Genomic DNA, 15,656 nt, shown 5'->3' on the forward strand with positions numbered 1-15,656 from the left:
GCGGCCACCCTCCCATTTGAGAAGGAGTGTGGCTGCACTGAGCAGGCACAGGATCCCTAGTGCCTGCACAGTAACACAGAGCCACCACTTGTGCTTCACGGAAAAAGCAGAGCCCATTAGGCTCCACGCTGTCCACAGACATAAGCCATCCTGTGCCTTCACAGTGGGGCCAAGCTCTGTCAAACAAGCCCTTGTGGACAGGCTTTGAGGGATCCTGGCACTGGAACAGGGAGGAGGAGGGGGATAGTGAAGCCTCACAGAAATTGAGTGCTAAAGTCTGCCCTTCCATTGCCCTTTAATGTGTTCTGCAACCTCTCTTGCTTCCTCGGAGATAGTCAACATTGGTGTGGGGGTCCAGCCACGCCCATGATATCTCCAGGGCATGCGTCACGTGACAAATCCGCATCTACTAGTTATGCTATAAGTCAATCCTGGGACAAGTACCAAAATACCAAATATACCGGACATATAACATATGATAACCAATACAAAAGAAAAGAAAACAATCCGAGAGAACATATAAGAAGATGACGTCAATATAATGCTGCCATCTAGTGGACTTATAAAATCTTTATACAGCATAAAAAGGAAAAATATATGATCAAGCACCTTAGCGCCATCTTGTGGAAAAAAAGCATAACTATGGCTAAAAAAATGATAACTTAGGATCCAAATCAGAATCTACTGTATAGGCTCCAAAAATATGTGGATGCACAAGCAAAAAGGTGAACATTTGATTATATTTAATTATATTGTGTAAATATATAAATATACATACACACAAATAATATAGTGCATTAATGTAGTCATAAATATGTAAAAAAAATATATAAATAGTTTTTAAATACAAATGAAAAAGTGTATGTGCTCATATAAATCCTCAAACAATTATCAAGAATTGTTTTCTTTTGTCAATCAAAAGTGCTCTGTGCGAAAGGAAACTTTCTCCTATTATTCAGTGCATCAGGGTCTCAAGCCAAGGATCAAGATTTACATCAAACCAAACGCCTAATGTAAAAAAAAATCCAAGAAAACAAGATATCCAATAGATCTAAAAGTGATCCTGACCAAAACCACACACTACTGGGGCATGTTCCTCACATACAAACCCCCAGTGAGTCATAAAGTACAAGCTACATCACCACAATTATGCAACCCATAATCATATACTGTATATACTCGCATATAAGCCAACCTGCTTATAAGCCGAGGTACCCACTTTCCCCTCAGTAACCAGGAAAAAGTGATTGACTCGCGTATAAGCCCCCTCCCCAGTAGCCAGATGTGCCCCCAGCACAAGTCAGCCCCCCTTCCATAGCCAGATGTGCCCCAAGGATGATAACGCTGTGTCTCAAGATCCCACTAAATGGTGTCATAGATATGAGACAGTGATTGCCACACAGGAAGAATCCCTGATCATTGCACTGTTGACATGTTGCTTGCATGCTCTGTTCCACATGCCAGGGGACACAGGTAATCTTGAGCAGCGCACTCTGCACACAAGGTTGCTGAGGATGGGAGCACGGACACAGCAGGGAGCTATTTACACAGTCATTCATTTTTCTCCTTTATCCTTGTGCATCCGCATACTTTTGGAGCCTTTTATACAGTGGATTCGGTTTTAAAACCAGTTATTTTTTAGCAATATTGTTTTTTTCCCCTTCACAAAATTGCGCTAAGGTGCTTGTTCATATATTCTACCTTTTTATGCTGTATAAAGATTTCATAAGTCCACTAGATGGCAGCATTATATTGATTTTATCCTCTTATATGTTCTCCCAGATTGTTCTCTGATTATCACAATATTTTGGGTATCATATATTGTATGTCTGGTATATTTGGTACTTGCCCCGGGATTGACTGAAACTGCCTGCATTTAACAAAACTAGTACATGCGGATGTGGCCTCAGCAGTGCTGATTAACTACCGCTGTAGATTTTCATGCACTGTTGGTGGTACTTGAGGACAAGGTTGAAAAGCCCTGTACTATACAAACATTCAAAATAAACTATTATAGGTGTAATTTATTTTATAGGTTTAAAAACTGTACCTGCAAAAAGGACCTCCCCACAACGTATGGGTTTCCGAGGTCTGGTGCGTGGTCCTTGCATAAGAGGACGCTCCTGAGGCAGGAGAAGATAGTTCTTGGCTTCATCTACCAAGTCCCTTTAATGAAAACACAAATGAAATGAAGACTCAAGCATATAATGGACTAAGGTGAATTTTAGGACATTATCGGCCTTTGAAACTCATAGATATGATGAGAAAATACACACTGGAGTTCAGGAGCAGTATTTACCTGGCTGTGTATTTAAAAACCTTTGCCTGCTTGCTTTTGGGTACTATTCTTGCTTTTGGGTACTAATAGGAGTCTTTGGGGACCACTGACAAACACTTAAAAAACAGATGCTTAATGCCCCTTTTACACTGGGCCGGTGCAGTAATTTCACCACACCCCACCGCAGCCCAATGAAAGTTCTTACTGACACGGTGTGGCGTGATACGACGGAAGAGACGTGTTCACCGCATCCCCAACGCAACGACAGATCGACGTTACTGCGCGGTTTGGGGACAATGTGCGGTGCGCCGGAAGTCATGCAAGTCTATGCTGATGCACGGATTTTAAAAATGAATGCGGTGGCGTCGCATGGAAGCGTATTTTTACAATACGCTTCCGTATTTCCGAAACAGGAAGGTAAGTGAGCACAAGCGAGCGTCACTTCCTGCTTGGCTGTCAGCCAGAAGGAGATTACCGCATATTAACGTGGTAATCCCCTACGTTTTTTGGCAGTGCGGTGCGGCCCCCGGTAGTCTGAAACCGGCCTCAAGCTTGGTTGACCTTTTAACATGTTTATCAGGGCATTTGTAAACAAAACCCACAATGTGCTCGTGTGGCTGTCACTCCCCTACTGTTTGACAAAATATAGCAAATGGTAGAAAAAACACCATGCAATGTGATAAAACCGTCAATCAATAGAAAAGAAAATGCCAGTGTGAACTAAGGCTAAAACTGTTCTCACATAAAGAAAATACATTTATGCTATGGGTGAAATCATATAGGTTAAAAGAGAAAACCAAAGTTGTTTACGATCAAGTGAAAGAAACCACTCAGATTCTGACATATTAACTACCGTAAATGATCATGTGCCATTACATTTCTTGTTTTATCCTTCAGGATTTCAGCCATACAAGAAATCATTTAGGAGGCGATAAACATCTCTACTTGGAATATGGACATAAGATAAACCTATATGTGTAGAGTACCGGAAGTTCATACCACCTTTATAAAGCATTTTAAAATAATGCTTCAAGAAAAATGGGTAAACTTCCACCATTTGACTGTAGTTTCTTCTTCGGTAAAAGCTCCCAGCAGGCAAAGCCAGTAAGATATTCACTGCAGATGAACCTGGTATCCTAAGGTCTGTGCAGTAACAGACCCAAAGTATAGCGTGGATTTGAAGAAAATGTCCATCTAACACTTATTTAACTACATCAACAAAAAAAGTAATGCAACAAACCTGCATTCTTCATCGCTTTTAATTAGTGGATCAGATCCCACCGTTCCTACCAGAAACTTGGGACTTAGCAAAGGCAATCTGACGTGTTGTAAAACCTAAAGGGAAAAAGGAATAAGACATTATTATATACAGTATATTTATGTACAGATGTGGACAAATTTGTTGATACCCTCACAGCTATGTAAGGATGCCCATATATTACTCGATTGTTGTCATCAATACTCGGCCAATTCGATTATAATGATCTCAAATGGCAGCCACTGATGCCACACGCCCAATTCGATCATAATGATCGGAAATGGCAGACACTGATGCCGCAACATCTACCTGTTTGATTGAGGGGGCACTAATATATATATATATATATATATATATATATATATATATATATATATATATATATATATATATATATATATATATATATATATATCGCATACATGCATACATATACACACACACACACACACACATTGTATATGCTGTAAGCCCTGATCTGAACTCTACTGCAACTCTGTTAAAAGAACTAAAACTCGCAGTCTCGCTAAGGACTGGTTCTGACTGGCTTCTGTGGGCATCACGCTTTGCTGATGCTAAAATCTTTTCTGCAACCTAGCAGAAAAACGTTTGGCATCAGTTCATATTGATTCCTATCGTTCTGTCACATTTTGAGCCCTATAGGAGGACATGGAATCACGGAACGTAACCATCGCTGGTTGCTACACACAGCGTTTCAAGAATTTCAATCAACAAAATGTTTGCCCAATCACTGGTAGATGCATCAAGATAAATGCTGCCATTCATCTCAATCCCGGGTGCCTTCGGTCCCAGAGTTAAACTACAAGGACAGAAACTGGCAAAGGTCTGTCTGAACCCGCCCCAAGGCATCCTTGAAACATTACTCAGCTGGAGCAGTTTGCTCAGAAAAGTAGGCCAAACTACCAGCTGACAGGTGTAGAAAGTCCCAGGAAGTGCTATAGTATTTGCATCATGCAGTGATTGCCTCCAGAGGTTATACGGCAAAATATTTAGTTCAATTCACTATAATTTTTGTTTACGGAAATTTAATTTGCACACTGTAGTACTATTGTACACCCCACTTTACAACATATAATCAAATAGACAAGTAATATAAAAAATTGCTATGGATTGTGAGGATCTTCAGTGCCTCTGAGGTCTCCTTGCATATGGCCTACCTGTGGCAGCTGCGGCCTTCGTTCTTGGATGCTGTACTTTACCCAGGCCATGACCGCATTGAATACTTGCTCTTCACTGCGCACATTGAGCTCATCGCTGGAAATAATGTCAATCAGTTGATTTGCTGGGAGGAGCATGAACTCCTCACTTTCCATCACCTGGCAGAGAAAGGAGGACAATGAAACAAGTGCATAGATGAGTAAAGGACAGAACACCAATGAAATATTTGTATTTTTGGTTTTCCACCACATAAACATCAAAATGCATATGTGGCGGAAAGCCAATAACAACAACAACAACAACAACAACAAATAACATTTGTAAAGCGCTTTTCTCCCGTGGGACTCAAAGCGCATAAGCATGGCTCAGACCATCGTAGTACAGAGGAAGAATTTTATAAATCTGGAAATGCCAGGCTAAACAGGTGGCTTTTCAGTCTGGATTTGAATAGCTCCAGGGATGGTGCTGTCTTTACTGGGTGTGGTAGGGAGTTCCAAAGAGTAGGGGCAGCATGACAGAAGGCTCTGTCTCCAGATTTTTTGAGGTGCACTCTGGGAGTGACCAAGTTTATAGAACTTGCTGATCTGAGGTTGTGAGAGGTGTGGTGCAGCTTCAGCAAGTCCTTCATGTATCCAGGGCCCAGATTGTGCAGGGATTTGAATGTCAGCAGTCCAATCTTGAAGAGTATTCTCCATTCTACTGGTAGCCAGTGCAGTGAGCGAAGGATCGGTGTAATGTGACAGTGGCGAGGCTGGTTTGTTAGCAATCTGGCAGCAGCATTCTGCACTAATTGCAGGCGACGCAGGTCCTTTTTGGGGAGGCCAGCATAAAGGGCATTGCAGTAGTCCAGCCGTGATGTGATGAAGGCGTGGACTAGGGTTTGAAGATCCTCTGGGGGAATCAGATGTTTAATCTTTGCAATGTTCTTCAGATGAAAGAAGGAAGATTTAACTACAGATGAAATTTGGTTTCTGAAACTCAATTCCCCATCGATTAGTACGCCAAGGCTGCACACAAGGTTGGAGCTGTTTATGTCTGAATTCCCAATCCTGATTGGTGTTGCTTTAGGATAGAGCTGTTTTGATGGCGAGCACTGGCTTTGGACAAACAGGACCTCAGTAGAGCTCACCATCCAGAGAACACCATAATTACAAGGAAGAAGGGAGGTGGTAGTATGCTGTTGTGAGGAGGTTTCCCAGTGGCAGGGACTGTGGCACTTGTCAGGATAGAAAAATTGATAGGGCACCCTCAAATTCCTGAGAAAAACCTGATCGCTCCTAGGATGCGGTAAGTGAGGTAACATGAAAGTATTGACTTTTAGGTTAAATTACACATTAGGCAAAGTGTTCCAGAGCATTACGTTGTAAAACTTCTGGGAGCCTTTAATCGTCCGCCGACAGCATTTTCCTGTCAGGTGAATTAGAATTAGCGTCGAACCGCAACTTCCCCATGTCATGCCGTAGGCCATAACGCATTCACCAAATCGGGTTCATGCATGCGTTGCCTAGTGTGAAAGAGCCCTTATTCGCGTTTGTTTTAAATATAACAGTCTGCTATAGGCAGATATGAAGTAAAACAGACTACATGCACTCCTGTGCAATCACAACTGCAATACAATTTAAAAACGTGAGGAAAAAAAAAAACAAAACTTGGAATTCTGGGGTTGGTGCAGTAAACCAAGCCAAAGGTATTTAAAAGCCTATGAAATATCCAGTATTTGTGCAGGTGGTATATGCATACAGTTCTATGTAAACATGTTTAGGAATCTATGTTGGGTGTTAGAGGAATGACAAATCTGCGCGGGTGTCAGCTGTCCATGCAACTCAATCCTCTGACTTCTAATTCCTGTCATCTCCTCCGGAATATACTGAGCACAGGCATACTTGTGATCTTTCAAAAATAACACTGCATTGCACTGACTTTACTGGCTGATTAACTGGCAGGATAAAAGGTGTAAAACGACTCAGAACATTAAAATTAGCCATGAGTTGACAAATTTTGCCATGGAAAAATGACAGGGCCCATTATTAAAGCCATGTTAACAATGCAAGCAGAAGTATGTACTCTAGTATTTTGTAATGTATATCAGCCATTGAATGTAAAGTTTGCAATTGATCTTTATAGCAAAGTAGGTTTGGCTCTGGAGCTGCGTCCCACTTCAAGGTGTGTTTGGGACACAATTACCATCTATCTCTACCTGTCTCCATTCTCTGGGACTAATGGCCCGGGTCACACGGACGCCTAGGCACCATTAAACCAAGGTTGCGGTGCATGTGGCTAAAGCGCTGTCCATTCTCGTTTTTTTCTTGGCCGTAACCTGCAGCATCCAGAATCTGTAACTGCAGCGCTTCTTCAAACACGCAATGCATGGAGCGAACAGCAGGAAGTGCCGTCAAAGGTAGGCAAATGCTTTTCTGCACGCTTGCAGAAAAGCATTTGGGTGAGAAGCCGTATGTACCTCTTGCATGTACGAAAAGCCACGGATCAAGAATAACAAATTAAACATCACCCAAGTATTGAGTTCAAAGCTAACTGCAGTGTTGCAGCATTGCAACAGGTAAAAAAACCCTAGAGTTATCCAGGGAAAGTAACAAACTGTCACAAATGTCCGGCAATGTCCTTAGATTTACTGCAGTGACTGTTTAACTGGTGAAGAGTGGTACATGCCACAGGGATGTCAGGGATGCGGCATCTCTTTATGGGAGACTTGCGTGACTATAGTAGCCTGATCCTCTCACTTGGCATGCTCTGTTAGGAACTCTGTAAAGAAAACCTATCTTTGTACAATAGACAGATAGAGAAAGGTCTCCAGATTGAAGTGGATGGGGCAGAGGCAGGACTTTCTAAGAAGCGGTTTTCCAGCAGACATGACCTGTGATTTGACACCTACTAACCAAGCAACGAATGCACAGGCAAAACACAAGCCCTGTCAAGTGCCTACACAAAAAAAAAAGAAAAGAAAAAAGCCTCGTACACATTAGATGGCTCTTGGCTGTGGCAGCCAGATGTGGGTGCCTCTGTCAAGAATCTAGCATGTGTATGGCGGGCTTCTGATTCCTCCAAGATATGACCAGTGTTCCACCTAGCGAATTTTGGTGAGCAACTGACTGTCATCAGCTCGCCGCCTCCTCCTCTGCTGTATGTAAAGTCGTACTGGCCCTTCAGTCCCCTGTCTCACCCCACCCGCCTACTTTTTCATGACACTTTGCTGGAAAAAAAATTCTGGGGAGAACATGGTTTGTCAGTAAGAGATGCAGACTATTGGATCATCTCGTCCAGCGGCCGTTGTTTTTCATCCTTATCCCACCTACTCCATGCTGCACAGTCATGCGGAGTGTTCCTCTGCCCTCTTGATAAAAAAAAAGAAGGCATCACTAGGCTGCAGGCTAGCGATGAGATTGCATGAAACTTGACCTCACACAAACTGTTAATCAAGGGATAAAGTCCTGATCCCTGCAGGTAACAATAATTGTGCATGTGTACACAGCTTAACATAAAAAATGATTCAAGATAACCATTTTTATGTTAATTACTGCGGTTTCAGCATCATAAACGCTTTATATATCTATGTACTGCTTTATATAACCCTACCCCCCCATTGATGTTTGGCCTGAGGGGACATGATGGGGAATAAAAAAGTGTTAAACCATACTTACCTTTGATGATCTATAGGTTCTTCAGACCCCTCCAGACTCAACCTCTGTATTGCTTCTGTATGCCCATTTCAGAACTCCAGTCAGATCTCCAGGGAGCATACGCTGTCCATCTGTGCTGTACTCACTCTCACACAAGTATGTGCAGCAACCATCACCGAGAGCATCTTGGGCATGCACAGTTCTGATTCTTGCTGAACAGCACATGCCCCGGACACTCTTGCCCACAGCTGTTCTGCATAGCCATGCGAGAGCACAAGTCACAAGAATGGACTGTGCCTGCACTGGGCTCTGACTGGTCCTAATCGTAGCTGTGAGCATGGAATACAGCTACAAGACTGAGGGGATGCCGGACACTATAAGGAGGCTGGAAGGGTCTGAAGGGCCTATACATCATGGCGGGGAGTATACATTTTATTTTTCACCTTAGGTAGACTTTAACTAAAAACCTTGTAATATGCACAAAAAGGCCATAGAGGAAAGTTTTCTTGTTTTTGCTGCACAATACTAGAGATTCATTATGCAACTTAAAGGAAACCAGAGCTGTTCTAAATAAAATGATTTATACATACCTGGTGCTTCCTCCAGCCCCATACGCACGGATCGTTCCCACGCCGCCGTCCTCAGACTTCTCGCAGCTTTCCTGCTCTTCCATCAGTCAGGCCAGTCTACGCAGGAGAAGTGCGTCTTCTATGTATCTCTCCAGCGACTGCTGGAGAAATACGCAAACATCGCACTTCACTTACGTCAGACTGGCTCAGACTGCCGGAAGTGCGGGGACCCGGTACCGGCGCTGCAGAAGACTGAGGACGGTGGCGTGGGAGCGATCCGTGCGTATGGGGCTGGAGGAAGCCCCAGGTATGTATAAATAGTTTTACTTAGAACAGCTCTGGTACACTTTAACGCTTAATTGACTCACATATTTGATTGTGGCCTAGGCCTGAACGTTTTTAGGAAGAAATTGAATTAAGCGATTTCTGTCTGAAACCATTGTTAGTTACCTGGTAACTTCCTTTTTAGTAACCTCCAGGACAGGTCCACCCTGAGACGACATAGGCTCCTCCCAGGAACAGGAAACGTCCACGTAGAGTACTCTATAAATTTTAAACTGACACCCACAACTCCAGTCAACCACAAGAACTGTTACTCATAGCAGGTGTCCCCATCCATCTAACAATCCATAAGGCATACGTATATATATATATATATATATATATATATACACACACACATCTCTATACCTCTATAAACGGGTGGGTTACGGACCTGTCCTGGAGGTTACTAAAAAGGAAGTTACCAGGTAACTAACAATGGTTTTTCCAGTAACCTCCAGGACAGGTCCACCCTGAGAAGATAAGCAAGAATCTTACCAATTTTAGGGTGGGCTTACTGCCTGCAGAACTTTCCTTCCGAATGATTGTTGTCTTGCAGACATCAGATTCACCCTGTAGTGTCTTGAGAAGGTGCCGAGACTTGTCCACGTAGCCGCTCTGCAAATCTCTTCTGGCGTTGCACCCGCTCTGTAAGCCCATGATGTGGCAGCTGCCCTAGTAGAGTGGGCCCTAACTGTACCTGTTAGTGAGGTTCCTGCTAACTTATAAGCTTCCTCTATAACCAACTTTATCCATTTGGCTATGGTTCTCTTCGACATTTTCTTCCCCTTTGTAGCCCCTGAGGTATTTATGAATAGAGCTCTTGATTCTCTAAACTCTGCTACTCTTTCCATGTATGAAATAAGACATCTCCTGACATCCAATGCTGGTTCTGAATTAAATGAAGGTAACACAATTTCCTGTGATCTGTGAAATGTTGTCGTTACTTTGGGAAGAAATTCCTCACATGTCTTTAATACTACCCTATCATTAAATATTATACAGAACGGCTCATCACAACCTAACGCTTCCAGCTCACTTACTCTCCTCGCTGAAGTAATGGCGATTAGAAAGATAGTCTTCATTGTAAGAAGTCTTAAAGGAATCTCCGATAATGGCTCAAAAGGTTCCTCTTTCAATACCTTTAGTACTAAAGATAAGTCCCAGCTGGGAACTTTTCTATTCACTATGGGCTTCTTTCTCTCAATGGATCTGAAGAACTGGATTATAAGGGGGTCCCCTGCTAACCTTATATCCAGAAAAGTAGATATTGCCGCTACTTGTACCTTTAAAGTACTTAAAGAAATATTCTTTTCCACACCATCTTGTAGAAATTCTAATACCGTAGGTATTATATCTCCTGAAAATCCCGACTGTTCTTTCCACATATTGAAGGTTTTCCAATATTTTAAGTATATTTTCCGCGTCACCTTTTTTCTACAATCTAATAGTGTACTTATGACTCTTTCTGAAACCCCTCTCTTTCTTAACGGAGACCTCTCAGAAGCCAGGCAGACAGGTTTAGATTTGGTATACAGTCTAGATTTCTTCCTGATTTGCTGGATAGTGTATCCCTGTGAGAGATTCTCAATGGACCCTCCAACCTCATTTTTAGAATCATCGGATACCAACTTCTTCCTGGCCAATCCGGTGTTACCATAATGACTGTTACCCTTGTCTGCATCAGTTTCTGTAACACCCGCGGAATAAGCTGAATCGGTGGAAACGCATATCCCCTCTCGAATGTCCAGTTCTGACTGAGTGCATCCACCGCTTCCGCTCCCTCTCTGGGATTCAACGAATAGAACCTCCTGCATTTTGTGTTTGACTTGTTTGCGAACATGTCTATCTGGGGACGTCCCCACATTTTTACTAGACTTTTGAATACTCTGTGTGATATTTCCATTTCCGAGTTCGACAGGCTGTGTCTGCTTAGGAAATCTGCCATGTTGTTTAGAGATCCTTTTAGATGAATTGCTGACAATGACAGGAAATTCTCCTCTGCGAGTATCAATACTTCCATCGCCAGATCCAAGAGCTTTTTTGATCTTGTTCCTCCCTGTCGATTTATATAAGCCACAGCGGTCGTGTTGTCTGTCCTGACTTGAACATGTTGGCCCTTTAATATCTGCAGACCCTGTACTAGTGACTCTTTTATTGCTCTTAATTCTCTGTAATTTGAAGACTGGTTTCTTATCCACTTGGACCACAGTCCCTGCATCACTGTTCCTTCCAGATGGGCTCCCCATCCAATTAGACTTGCATCTGTGGTGATGTACTTCTTGGCTGGAACATTCCATAATCTTCCTTCCGTCAGAATTTTCTCTGATAGCCACCAGTCCAGCGATCTCAGCACTTCTGTTGGACATCTTATCTGCCTTTCCAGATCCTCCTGTTTTTTGTTCCAGTTTTGCATCATCCAAAACTGTAGATGTCTTGTGTGCATCAGGGCCCACTGAATTGCTGGAGATGTCGAGGTTAAGAAGCCCAGCACCTTCATGATTTCCCTTATTGACAAGTCTGGATCCTTGTTGCACTCCTTTATGATTCTTCTTACCTTTGTTATCTTTTCTGTTGTCAGATAAAGTCTTTGTGTCCCTGAATCTATCAGAACTCCCAGAAATTGTATTCTTGATGTTGGTTGAAGAATCGATTTTTCCCAATTGATTATCCATCCCAGAGCCTGTAATTGTTCCAACACTCTCGCTGTGTTCCTTTCTGCTTGCTGGTATGAATCTGCTACTATCAGTAAGTCGTCCAGATAAGGAATTACCAGGATTCCTTCTGTGTGGAAATACTTTATCACTTCCCCCATTACCTTCGAGAAGATGCGTGGGGCTGATGATATTCCGAAAGGTAGAGCATTGAACTGGAAATGTTGAATCAACTTCCTTCCCTTTACCGCAAATCTGAGGAACCTCTGGGATGACTCTCTTATTGGGATGTGCCAGTAAGCATCTCTCAAGTCTATGTTCGTCATTACGCAGTTGGGGGTTAGTAAGTTTCTCACAGAGAATATTGATTCCATCCTGAATCTTTGATAAGATACAAAGGGGTTTAGAGGCTTGAGGTTCAGAATTAGTCTGAACTTGCCCGTCGGCTTTTTTACCATAAAGATCGTCGAGTAAAAACCCCTTTGTATCTGATTGCGCGGAACAGGGACCACCACTTTTTCCTCCACCATATCGTTTATGATCTTTCCCAGGGCCTCTTTTCTTTCTTTGTCCCTGGGAAGAGGAGTAGTGATGAATCTGTTTCCTGGCAATGACTGAAATTGAATCCTGTATCCTGTATTTATGAGATTGAGGATGAAATCGTTTCTGCTGACTTTTGTCCACTGGGAATAAAATCTCATTAGACGACCCCCAACTTTTTCTCTGGCGTCACTTCCTTTCTTGAACGTCTGAGCTTCGAAAAAGAAAGTTCTTTTTTGCCCCCTCTTTGTTAATTGCCCAAGGCTTCCTTCTTTGTTGAGGCCTTTCTTTATTCTCCTGCCTATTTCTCCTGAAGAATCTCTTATTCTGCACAAATTTCTTCTTAACTGGAAAACTCTTCTTCTTGTTAGAAGTTCTCTCCAATATCTCATCTAGTTGTGCTCCAAATAATAACTCACCATCGAACGGTATATTGCATACTCTTGCTTTCGAAGTCTGACTGCCCTCCCAATTTTTGATCCATAAATTGCGCCTGGCAGTATTAATTAAAGCTGTTGTTCTCGCATTTATTCTTATATTCTCTGCTGCCGCATCTGTAATATAGTCAGTAGCCCTAGACACCACATCTAACGACTCTAGTATGTCTTCTTTAGAAGCTCCTTTCTGAACATTCTCTTCCACTTTTTTCACCCATAATGCCAATACTCTTGCTACACATGTAGTAGCTGCTGCCGGCCGAAAATTTGCACCAGCTGAGGACCAGGCTTTTTTCAGAGCAAACTCTACTTTCTTATCTTGTGGATCTTTGAGATATCCCAGATCTTCAAATGCTAATTCGTTCTGTTTGTTAACCTGCGAAAAAGCCGCATCAAGCTTGGGACAACGATTCCACATCTTAACATCATCTTCTTTAAACGGAAATCTCTTAATAAATCCTTTAGACATAAATAGTTTCTTGTCCGGATACTTCCACTGACTCATAATTGTATTTTTAGTAGAAATATGAATGGGAAAGGTTAGTGGTTCCGCTGGTTCCATTCCCTGGTATAGCCTATCATGTACTGATATGTCTTTTGTCTTCTCTGGCTCAATGTTAAGAGTCTTATTGATCGCTAAAATAAGTTGCTCTGTGTCATCCGCCGGGAATCTAAATCTAGAAACTTTCTTAGGATCTGACATACTATCCATACTTTTTACGGAAGATGCATCTGACCCATCGTTATCCTCATCCTCTTCATCTATACCCTCTTCTTCTGAGGACGAAATAATACGTCTCTTAGATGAGGCCTTACTCTTGTGTTTATCAGGTTGTTCAGGCTGTGTGGTAACAGCCTTAGGATCAGGGGTTAAAGGTGTAGCTGTACTAGTCCCAGCCTCCATTGCATCGGCAGGCGGAGCAACTGCTGCCGTAAAGGCTTCCCTTATTGATTTTATTGTCTCTGCCATCTCCTGTTTAACTGCAGACATGATTTCCTCCTTCAACCCTCCTGACTGTTCCTGAATTAATTTCATAAAGCAGGCCTGACAAAACTGTTTAGTATATGTATGGGCAAGTTTTGTATCACAGAGCGGGCACCGCCTCCTTGGTCTTGAAGGATCAGCAGATTCTCCGCCCTATAATGACATATAAAATAATACACAGTCACCATCCTGTATCAATAATGGGGAAGAATCACCCAGGTGACTTGTGTTACAGCATTGTGATACAAAAGATAGGTTTCCAAAACCAAAAGGGAGAGGCAGATTCAAAAGGAGACTAGTATGCATTAACAGAATAGCCTAAGAATCATACAGCCCGCCTCTAAGCCATTCACATAATGTAATATGTTGTGTCATATTTGACTATACATAGCAACAATACAAAATCAGCTTCGCACAACTATATAGAGGCCACCCGTGGCCTAACAGCCTGTAAAATTCATCTAAAATTCAGTAAAATTACATTCCCCAAGCAGGCATAGACAGGGTTTGCATATAAACATGTCTTGGTAAAAACAGACCTCAGCATAGACGCGGCGTGGCTCATACCATTAAGGTCTCCAAGCCTCCAGCCCGTCTACTCACCTTTCCTGGCTCCTGCTTAGCGTCCATCCTGCTCCGCTCAACAAACAAACTGCCGAGCCCTGCAGAGTTCCGACGTCTCTTCACCGCGCCGACCGGAAGTGACGTCATGTAAGGGCGGAAGTTCCTATACGGAAGCCGCCATTGAGGGCAAATCCAGCCAACCCTCCGGAAGCTCAGGGACAGCCCTCACACCACTCCAGCGCGCCAACGGCCTCTGCCTTCTAGTGAATCACGGACGCCGCTTGCTCCTCTTAGATCCACCTCAACTCGGGTAGCCATAGGAGCGCCGAAGACAGGTACCTCCATCTTCTCTCTAGGGATCCAAAACCACCTCCAGGCAGGTCCCCCTGATACACCGCCAACCTAGTCCCAGACACACCTGATCTGAAGGACCGGCGAGCGGCATAGAGCACCCTTGCTTTCCTGGAACAGGAAACGTCAACTGGAGTTGTGGGTGTCAGTTTAAAATTTATAGAGTACTCTACGTGGACGTTTCCTGTTCCTGGGAGGAGCCTATGTCGTCTCAGGGTGGACCTGTCCTGGAGGTTACTGGAAAAATTGCGATTTTGATTCGATTCACGATTTCCTTCAAATCAAGCTTTGTTCCCCCTCTGTCCCCCTGTCTCGCTTTGTGCCCCCTTTGCCTCTTTATGCCTCCTCTGGATCTCTCTCTCTTGCCCCCTTTGAGTCTCTGTGCCCACTCTGTCTCTCTGTGCCTCCTCTGTCCCCCAAACTGCATCAGTTGTGGACATAGCTTCAAGCAAGAGTCAAGCAATGCCCGTCTATCTACTTCGCCTCCTGCAGGCTCTAATGCACGCAATACTCCCTGTATGTCATGTGACCTAGAGGAACCCGGAGTTTTGCCAAGCGCAAGAACCTGCAGGCGGCGATAGAGGACGGACAGTGTTGGACTCGTGCAAAAGGTATGTCCAACGATGTGGGACGCACGCGCCGGGACTTTGGGGAGGTTTGAAGCAACTTCTTCAAACCTCCCCATGTGGAAATGACGTTATCACGATAATTGCTGCTTTGACGATTCCAAAACTGTGATCTTGGTGATTGCGATTTCGGTTTAACCACTTAAGGACCGCAGGAATATTGTATGATCTGTGCTAGGTGGGCTCTTCAGCCCCCAGCACAGATCGTGTGGCAGGCAGGGCGATCAGACTTTCCCCCCCCCCCTTTTTTCCCCACTAG

At 43.4% G+C, this 15,656-nt stretch overlaps 1 protein-coding gene across 3 annotated transcripts in view; it reads right to left on the bottom strand.

Annotated features, from left to right (window-relative positions):
* Window positions 1–15,656, bottom strand: part of KLHL20 (kelch like family member 20) — a 68,244-nt gene that overhangs the window by 17,596 nt on the left and 34,992 nt on the right. For all 3 annotated transcript variants that reach the window (XM_068239877.1, XM_068239880.1, XM_068239878.1), the window contains 3 exons: window positions 4,715–4,873; window positions 3,519–3,613; window positions 2,051–2,166 (listed from right to left, as the gene is read on the bottom strand). In XM_068239877.1, the coding sequence (XP_068095978.1) occupies window positions 2,051–2,166; window positions 3,519–3,613; window positions 4,715–4,873 (370 nt within the window). The remainder of the gene's footprint in view (window positions 1–2,050; window positions 2,167–3,518; window positions 3,614–4,714; window positions 4,874–15,656) is intronic.

This window comes from Hyperolius riggenbachi, chromosome 6, assembly GCF_040937935.1.
Source record: "Hyperolius riggenbachi isolate aHypRig1 chromosome 6, aHypRig1.pri, whole genome shotgun sequence".
NCBI classification, from domain to species: domain Eukaryota; kingdom Metazoa; phylum Chordata; class Amphibia; order Anura; family Hyperoliidae; genus Hyperolius; species Hyperolius riggenbachi.